Source organism: Homarus americanus, unplaced genomic scaffold (genome assembly GCF_018991925.1).
Source record: "Homarus americanus isolate GMGI-L3 unplaced genomic scaffold, GMGI_Hamer_2.0 scaffold32583, whole genome shotgun sequence".
Taxonomy (NCBI): Eukaryota; Metazoa; Arthropoda; class Malacostraca; order Decapoda; family Nephropidae; genus Homarus; species Homarus americanus.
This window is the reverse complement of record NW_024713129.1, coordinates 33,752,141-33,762,696: the sequence shown is the minus strand read 5'-3', so window position 1 is coordinate 33,762,696 and position 10,556 is coordinate 33,752,141. Positions and strand designations below refer to the sequence as shown.

Below are 10,556 nucleotides of genomic sequence, written 5' to 3'. Positions count from 1 at the left end.
CGTTTTACCAAATCCGCTTCAAACACGAGGACCATATATATTTCATTAGCCAATAGCACGCGACTTCTACATATAATCACCACCCGCCAGGATTCACGACAAAGCCAATGACTGTGACGGGACGCGGTCTGGACACAGAACTCTAGATTGTTATTTGGCACAAAGCCATGCTTCGTTGAACAGGCTTTGTGAAATATAACAAAGTCTAGGACTGCTTTATCCTGTGGTCCAGCGCTCCGTGTGGTTGGGTTCATGGGGATTGGTGAAGTCGGTTTATTGTGAAATATATATATATATATATATATATATATATATATATATATATATATATATATATACAGTATATATACAGTATATATATATATATATATATATATATATATATATATATATATATATATATATATATATATATATATATATATATATATATATATATATATATATATATATATATATATATATATATATATATATATATATATATATATATATATATATATATATATATATAACGTATACAGTGACCCCTCGCTTAACGAACACCTCGGTTAACGTAATTTCGATTAACGAACTGCCTTCCATAAGGATCTTCAATTCGGTTAACGAAAAAAAATTCGATTAACGAAGTGCTTACGAACCGATCTCAACATGTTTTCGCTTGCACTGACCGGGCAACCAGCTTTAGTATCAGTCCGCCAATACATTAATCGGTTCTAGGGCTTAAATTCCTTACTATTTTAGTAAATATCAAGAAGTTTATACTATTCAATAATTTTAAAAGTTTAATATTCAATTTTTAGTCATTTTTATTGAACATAATTGAAGGTAAAGTGACGAGTTTAATGCGCAGCATCCAGCCTCTTAACACAGCATAACAGGAGTTAGTCTCTCTCTGTTTTCACTGGAGGTAACATCTTGCTTGAGACTCTCTTCAACTAAACGCTTTTTTCTGTGTTTCCAAGCAAATTATTGGTCATTTTGAAATATATTTTACATATTGACAATATATAATGCAGTGCAGTGTTGATTTAAAGAAAATAATCTTGAATTACACCAGAGAGCTAAAATTTATGGGTGAAATGGCACCATGGGGTGACTTCTCTTCCACCCCAATGCCTTCTCTTCTTCCTTCTCCTCCACCCCCATTCTAAATCCCATCATCATCATCATCATCATCCAGGAGCCTTCTACATACACACCTCAAAGTAAGTGAACTTTTCTACCATTTTTGTTGAATTTAGGAAATTTTCGGTGAGCTGGAACCAATTACCCAAAAACCCATTGAAACAATGGTTTCGGTTAACAAACTTTTCGGTTAACGAACGACCTTCTGGAACGGATTGAGTTCGTTAACGGAGGGGTCACTGTATACATATATACATATATATATATATATATTTCAAGTAAATGGAAAAATTTTACTCGACACAGACATTAGTTCCAGTTACCGGTAAATAGCAGACGCTTCAGTGACGTCACTAGTGTTTACACTACACCAGCGGGTAACATTTGATGACATTACTTGAAGTGAATTGGCCTTATTTTAAAAAACCAAGGATGGTTGGTAAAGGACTACTTAGTCAGTGGGTAAGTGTCACATTTGGGGTACTGGTCTTATACAGCGAATAGAGCTCAAAAGCTACTTTTTAGATGGAAATTTGGGGGGGCATTCTTATGCACCCCGACGCCTTATAGGCCGAGATATACGGTAGTTTAATGCGCGGCATCCAGCCTCTTAACACAGCAAACAGGCGTTAGTCTCTCTCTGTTTTCACTGGAGGTAACATCTTGCTTGAGACTCTCTTTAACTAAACGCTTTTTTTCTGTGTTTCCAAGCAAATTATTGGTCATTTTGAAATATATTTTACATATTGACAATATATAATGCAGTGCAGTGTTGATTTAAAGAAAATAATCTTGAAATACACCAAGAGAACTAAAATTTTATGGGTGAAATGGTGCCATGGGGTGACTTCTCTTCCACCCCAATGCCTTCTCTTCTTCCTTCTCCTCCACCCCCATTCTAATTCCCATCATCATCATCATCCAGGTGCCTTCTACATACACACCTCAAAGTAAGTGAACTTTTCTACCATTTTTGTTGAATTTAGGAAATTTTCGGTGAGCTGGAACCAATTACCCAAAAACCCATTGAAACAATGGTTTCGGTTAACGAACTTTTCAGTTAACGAACAACCTGCTGGAACGGATTGAGTTCGTTAACCGAGGTACCACTGTAATGTTATGGTAAATATCATAAACACACATAGGCATGGCTAGGTTTATTACAAAGTGATGAAAAGGGTACGCTTAATACTGTAGTCCACAAAACATGTAGCTATGCTTTTTTATTTGGTCCCGTCATACGAGTCCGTTTTCTCTCGCATCAGGACGCCTGAGTCCTCCGTTTTCTCTCTTAATCTTAGAGTGCACCAGAAACTTTACTATTTTTAGTAATGCCACAGAATTTGAAACTGCAACCCCAATTGCAACTGGGGTTGCAATTGTTGAGGCAACTAGATATGTCTGATTACAGCAAATGTGTTATTGTTAATTTGTAAGTGAAAGATTTTATCCTCAATAGATGTAGGTTAACATTTCACCTGTAGGCAAATGCTTAAAAAAAGCCTAAGTAAGGAAGCATATTCCTTTAACACATAATATCTGACCAGTATGGGGAGGATCATCGCGTCTCCGTCAGGGGGTCGTGGAGTGGTGGTCCAGCAGGCGTCACTTTTTGGGGCACGACGCATCTGCGATCGGACGTTGTTCGGTCGGACGTTAACCGGCGCATGACTGTATTTTTAAGAGACCGCCATGTACCCTCGTGACGTCGTACCTTCAACTCCGAATATTTTTCGTCTCCACATCGCCCTTCTCCAATTTTATCAAGCATTGCATTCCTACAATCATCCTCTTATAGCTTCAAGTATGGTAAGTAATGCACTTTTATTTGTGATAGATAGATGTAATGCAATTTCCAATTCGCCAATGTATTGTACCTGTATAGGGAAGATATAAGAGAGCCAAATGTACTAGGTAGATGCTGAGGTAATAGTTTACAACAAGTGTCATCTGTGACCCACGCTGATAATTACACAAGAAAAAAAATTCTCCTGCTATATTTCACTGTTTGGGTTGTTGTTGTTCCGGTTGTGTTTAGGTACTACTAATATTTGTAAGTTTAGATTAGGTTATGTAAAACATTTTTTTTAAGAAATGTTCAAACTCACGGTTAGAAAAAAGTACAGTACCAAAATTGATTAATGATGTTTTCAATCACTCGATTTAAATAGTGTCAGTCCTATCTTACATCACTGGAACAACAATAAACAAAAGTTAAATATACAAGGGACAAATTTCTTAAGGAAATTCTCTGTAATAGCAATGCGAATGACCTGTTTATTTTCATTTATCTTGGATAAGGCGTACCAACCCTCTCGAGTTGCAGCGTTCGGGATTGATATTCGAGTTTGAAGAATCCATTTGTCGGGTTACCGTTTGGTAACCCGACATTAGGGATTGCTCTTCGGGCTTGCTGCCCCGAGTGTTTAAAAAAATGGTCGACAGACATATGACTAAAACATGCAGAAAATTAGACAGAAGGCAATCCTGTCACCCAACTCATCATATCTGTATGGACTACTAAATAGGAACTCTTTAATGGCAACCATCATCAAGACTAATGCTACATTAAATACACGTTTCAGTTGAAGCTCTCAGACACACAGCATGAACACCCAGGTGTAAACACAAGGTCACACCAACAGTACTGTTTCAGACTCAATCACCAGTAAATATTTACTCTCCAGACCTCAATTCTATTTTTCCAGTTAATTTTCATGATCCAAGCTTACAGTGTTTTCAGTATGGGGGTAATTCTGTGCCTATGCAGGATTACACACACACACACACACACTGCTTGTTATCACTTTACCGTCATATTCACTTGTCCTCAATTTTAGTTGCTTCATCTCTGTATCAATATTGTCATGGGTTGCGTTAGGCTTACCCACGCAACCAATTCCAAAGTTTGTTTTACTAGAGATAAGGCACCCGGCGAGGCATAACTGGGACATATATTTTCCATTAGTGGTATGTTAGCCAGCCTTTGGGGGGGGGGGCAGTGAAACAGTGTTGCACTGTTCATCGCTTCACACCCAAAAACCTCATTTTAAGTAGTATCCCCTTGGCCATGGCTTAGTTAAGAAGTCGTTCCCATCCTCTCCCTCCTGAAAGGGAGCGGGACACCACACCACACAGTCCTCCACTGCCACTCCGTCCTGTGGACCGTCGTCGACACAAGACTAAGTGTGTTAACTTAGGTTGTTATCCCCGTGGAAATATCACGTGTGGATGCCTGGTTGCAACAAGAGCAATCCAGGCTGGCCTATCAAACCTACAGTAAATGGTTACGGTAATCAATTCATGCTTAGAGTTCTCCTGCACGACTCCCGTCTACAGTGACCGTGATCGACACGAGACTAAAGTGTGTTAACCTAGGTTTATCCCCGTGGAAATATCACATGTGAAAGCCTGGTTGCGACAAGAGCAATCCAGGCTGGCCTATCAAACCTACAGTAAATGGTTAATTAATTCACGCTTAGAGTTCTCCTGCACGACACCCATCTACAGTGACCGTGATCGACACGAGACTAAGTGTGTTAACCTAGGTTTCTTATCCCCGTGGAAATATCATTGCGACAAAAGCAATCCAGGCTGGTCTATTGCACCTACAGTAAGTGGTTAATTCAAGTCACGCTTACCAGTTCTCCTTGCTGCTACAACCATCTACAGTGACTGTCAGTGACAAGAGACTATGTGTGGTAACCCAAGAGTACTTTTTGTTGTTATTGCCCGGGGAAAGAAGTTCTTGTGCGGAAGCCTGGTTGCAACAAAAGCAATCCAGGCTGACAGTAAATATATCACTTGAAGAATTAAGGCTCTGTTAAGTCATACCCATAGTAGAGTAAGCACATGTGTTCCCAAGTTGAAAATTCCCTCTTTTAGAAGATTAATTTTATTACAGTGACCCCTCGTTTAACGAACGCCTCGGTTAACGAAATTTCGGTTAACGAACTGCCTTCCATAAGGATCTTCAATTCGGTTAACGAACAAAAATTCGGTTAACGAATTTCTTACGAACCGACCTCAACATGTTTTCGCTTGCACTGACCGGGCAACCAGCTTAAGTATCAGTCCGCCAATACATTAATCGGTTCTAGGGCTTAAATTCCTTACTATTTTAGTAAATATCAAGAAGTTTATACTATTCAATAATTTTAAAAGTTTAATATTCAATTTTCTAGTCATTTTAACAATTATTGAACATAATTGAAGGTAAAGTGACTAGTTTAATGCGCGGCATCCAGCTTCTTAACACAGCAAACAGGAGTTAGTCTCTCTCTGTTTTCACTGGAGGTAACATCTTGCTTGAGACTCTCTTCAACTAAATGCTTTTTTTTCTGTGTTTCCAAGCAAATTATTGGTCATTTTGAAATATATTTTACATATTGACAATATATAATGCAGTGCAGTGTTGATTTAAAGAAAATAATCTTGAAATACACCAAGAGAACTAAAATTTTATGGGTGAAATGGTGCCATGGGGTGACTTCTCTTCCACCCCCATTCGATTTCCCATCATCATCATCATCATCCAGGAGCCTTCTACATACACACCTCAAAGTAAGTGAACTTTTCTACCATTTTTGTTGAATTTAGGCAATTTTCGGTGAGCTGGAACCAATTACCCAAAAACCCATTGAAACAATGGTTTCGGTTAACAAACTTTTCGGTTAACGAACGACCTTCTGGAACGGATTGAGTTCGTTAACCAAGGGGTCACTGTACAGCGTGAACGTGAGTGACTCATATATCCATGCAAATTGTAAATCATTGTATGGAAACTTGACAAATAAATGTAAGTGCAATTATCTGCCCATATCTGTGATCCTATCGTATTATTACCAAAGGTAATGACTGATTGGTTATGACAAAGTATAACCAATAACTTAGATGGATGTTGGAAGTTAATGGAATTCATTAAATCATCATTTATCAAGTATAAATCATGGAATGTCAAGTAGTGGAGTGAACTTCTACGTAGATACGCCATAATCTCCTGTAAGTAACCAGTGTGAAGGTATCGAATTCTAAGTTAAGAAATAAGAAACGCAACATATTATAATCTTTATAAAATCCACTCATATGACCACTCCGAAAACCAAAACCATGACAAATATCCATCCAATCATTTTGTCTTTCCAAGCTGACTTGTCTTTTATTGCCTTCTTGATTACATTGTTACAATAGACAAATACAGTACAGTATGTGGCTCACCTGATATGGGTCCTTCATGACTTTACCCATTTCTTCTTGAAAGGTTTGTAGAGCTTTCTGGCCAATCACCTTGGTGTTTCCAAACCAACGCTGGTTAGGTTCAACACGTGCCTGGGTACCTGTTGGGAAGGTATCTTTCAATCACACGCACATGAGTTTTATTTGAGCGAGAAACACTTATAAAGGTTGCAATAAAAAGAGTTTGAGAAGAATCCTACAGAGGAAAAAAATTATAGGTGCCAGATGAGTCATGGTAAATGAGAGGACAGCTTGAGAAACATGTGTAAGAAACTTACAAGAAAGAGTTATTATTCCAACACTATGGTTATGGAGGAGAAACTTTAAGTTTCCACAGTACACAAATGTTACAAAGCAAAAGCAGGCAGAAATAATCACCAAATTGGGTTGAGGTTTGTACGGCTAAGGTCTCACATTTTAGCTGGTACAATAAGTCCTCGATATATGCGTGGGGCGTGTTCCTGAAAACCCTCACATAAATTGAAATAACATAAATCAAATACTTAGTTAAATGGGAAAAAATAGGATGTGTTCCATAACCCAAAATGAAAATATTCCAGATCCATTTTCAAGAAAAATAAATACAATATTATTTTTAAAATAATAGATAAAGCAAGCGTACATTACAGTGTACTAAACAATAAAAGCAGATACATCAACTTGGATAGACAAGCTGATGGAGGTGTTGGTAGAGGTTTTACATAGTGTGTGATGGTGTTGGAGTGACATCTGCAGAGTCATCAGGGTCGGAATCCATATCAGGGAGTATGACATCTCACATAAGGCAGAATTTTGCTCTCATTAGTTGAATTCCAGGTAGGAATAGGGTCTTTGCATATGAGTGAATTCGTATATGCTGAACTCGCATATATCGAGGACTTGTCAATACAGGTTGGATATCCTTTATCCAAAATGCTTGGGGCCTTAAGGGTATCAGATTTGGGATATTTTCGAATTTTGGAATACCTATATCCTGTATAATGAATCTGTATAATGGGGTAGCTCACCCAGCAAGAATGGGGCCCAAGTCTAAGCACAAAATTCATTTATATTTCATTTACAGCATTTAGATGCATATATTCTGCAGGTAGTTTTATGAAATATAATTTAATCATTTTGGGTATAAAATATATGATAAGATGTACACTAAAGACCCAGAAAGGTAAGCACTCACTACTGTCTGTTTGGCATCGCCATGACGCCTGACCTTGAGAAGCTAAGCAGCCTGTGTCTTACCATTATTTATTACACATACATACTTACCCTAGTAAAAATTATGATATGTGCCATATTCAGTGTATTATCTACCATAAATATAATGAAACAGACTTTCTGATTTCAGAGCATTTTGGACTTGGGAATTTCAGATAAGGGATACCCAACCTCTAGTATATTGACAAGTTATGGCAGGTAAGACTTTGTACAGGTGGATTTCTAAGGCCTTCAGTAAGGAACAATTTCTTACAGCAACAAGAAAGAACACTAAAACCTTCAGGGAAGAAAAGACGCAGAATGAAATTAGCCTTGTGTATGCATCAGATACACTGTAAAATAATGAAAGAAAAACACAATTAAATGTTGATTACGAGTTTCTTCTGTACAACATAAAGTTATATGAATTTCAGTCAAATTGTTGAGGACTTTATGATTTTGGGCAGTTCTGAACAAAGTGTAGATGTATCATATTGCCAGCAGAAAATATTCCCACAAAAAATACATGATTTTTCTTCTCTTTTTTTTTCTTTTACTGTAGTCTACATACAGGTATGGGACCATTTATCCAGCATGTTTGAGACCTGGGGGTTATCATAAATGTCCCCCCCCCCTCAAAATGTACTATACAGTTATCCCTTGGTTATCACGCCTAATTGGGACAGCGCCGAGTGTGTGATAACGAAAAATGCGATAACGAAAGTACAGAACCTATGGGATTTACTCTAATTGGTTCCAGGTACCCAAGACCCAACCCCAATTTTCCCATTTTACGACCATTTAGACCCACTAAAGATATATATAATGTTATGGTAAGTATCAGAAACACACATAGGCATGGCTAGGTTTATTACAAAGTGATGAAAAGGGTACGCTCAATACGTAGTCCACAAAACATGTACCTATGCTTTCTTTATTTGAGTCCCCCATCTGAGGAGTCCGTTTTCTCATCACTTCAGGACACCTGAGTCCTCTGTTTTCTCTCAATTTTAGAGTGCACCCGAAACTTCGTTATTCCTTAATATAACGACACAGAATTTGAAATTGCAACTTAGATATGTCTGATTACAGCAAATGTGTTATTGTCAATTTGTAGGTGAAAGATTTTATCCTCAATAGATGTAAGTGAAGCAAGGGGGTAACAATACACCTGGAGGCAACTGTGTGATATCAAAATTCTCGGCTTGAAAAATGCTCTATAACAGCAGGTGTGCAGATTTTGATGGAGGCGTGATAACGAAAATCGCAATAACCAAGTGCGCTATAACCAAGGGATGACTGTACAGTAACATTAAAACTTAAAATTATAGGCACACAAACAGTTACAACAAAAGCATATAAGAAAAAAAATAATACAAGTTAGTGTATACACTGCATTGTAGTTCTCTGAGACAATGGCCACCCCGAAGCTCGCCTTAGTAGCAACCAGCCCAGCTGGGACGTTGCCTTACTGGCTTCCTTAGTAACGGTGTTCTGCGCCACCAACCCTCTGTCCTCCACACACTCACCACAGGGCTTCACAGTGGAAACCCTTGGATAATTAAAACTTTACACCTTATGATTTTTTTTTATGTAGGACTGTGAGAATGTAATTGAGAAAAAAAAGTACTGTACAGTCGGGGTAAAAAATTCACTCTCCCCAAAAATGAAGCAGCATCGACCCAAAATGAGATACAACAGTTAGGGCAAGTCAGTTCGGAGACTCATTCCCGTGACTCAGTTTCACCATGGGGAGCGAACCTTTGTCCGAGACTGTAGGGTACAGGTACCTGAAATCACAAGTTGAAAAACACTTTACATCTTATGAGACTTATTTTTTATGCACATTTTGTACGCAGGATTGTGTGTGTATATAACTGAGTGGGAAAAAAAAAAGAAAGAATACATCTAAAAAAAATTACAAATTGAAAAATAACCATAACATATTACAGTTCACAAGAGGTAAATAATTGGAACTTTACCTGTATGACCCGGGAATTACTTGGTGCTCATCATATTTAATTCATTCCAGTCCATAACTGACTTTTGAAACGCTCTGAATACTGGGACGCCAGATAAACAATCCCATAGTGAAAAGTGAAAGTAGGTCCCATAGGCATGAATGCCCTTAGGGACAGTGTGGATTCAGCACACTGTATACCAAGTCTTCAGGACACAGGGAGGCAGCATGGCCAGTAATGCTCTCGACTGCATTCACTTAGGTACCCATTTACAGCTAGGTGAACTGAGAGTGCCTGGGAGTCAAACTAACAACCCACGGAACAGGAGGCGAGCACTGTACCCACTCGAACACCACTCACCCATACCTGTACATACTTAATAATCCATCTTAATTTTATCAAGTTGAATCAAAGCATAACATTTCAATTACTAATCATTTAAAAATAAATATGTCAATGTTCAAGTTTATTACAAACAGAAACAACACATCACAATTTTACTGAGAATTCTCCATGTTAGTATGACTTCTTTATAAGGCAATCACCATTTACTTGCAATGAGAAGCAAATGTACTGTAATGTTGAAATGACTGTCTCAGAAGGTATACAAGAAGATCCTTAATACTACAGTTTATTAAGGTATACACTAAGATCCTTAATACTACAGTTTATTAAAAATTATGTAAGTTATAGTACTGTATTTACAATCCATACACACTAACCTGGACTAACTCTGTTCTGAAATATTGCAGCCTTTATAATCTTGCCATGTTTGTTACGCTTAGGTTTCCCAGAACGGTACATCTGCAGTCGCTTAATGGTTGATTTGTCCCTGGCATAAGGAGCACCACGAAGTTCAACCTGTAATAAAAATTATTAATCTTTATACATCTACCATCTAAAGTTACTTTACATAAAACTACTGAAGCTGTTTCTGTCTTCATTACACTGTACTATACGTACAGCTCTTTGAGTGCTAATCTTAACTGACTGACAAAGTGAGAAAACCATCCTGCACTCATGATCAAGTCCGGGACATTC

General features: G+C 37.8%; 1 protein-coding gene across 1 annotated transcript in view; it reads right to left on the bottom strand.

Annotated features, from left to right (window-relative positions):
- LOC121869901 (nucleolar GTP-binding protein 2-like) overlaps positions 1 to 10,556 on the bottom strand; it is a 95,192-nt gene that overhangs the window by 60,463 nt on the left and 24,173 nt on the right. Inside the window, exons 3-4 of the mRNA XM_042371470.1 lie at positions 10,238 to 10,376; positions 6,346 to 6,464 (exon numbers count right to left, since the gene is read on the bottom strand). Coding sequence (XP_042227404.1) covers positions 6,346 to 6,464; positions 10,238 to 10,376 — 258 coding nt within the window. The remainder of the gene's footprint in view (positions 1 to 6,345; positions 6,465 to 10,237; positions 10,377 to 10,556) is intronic.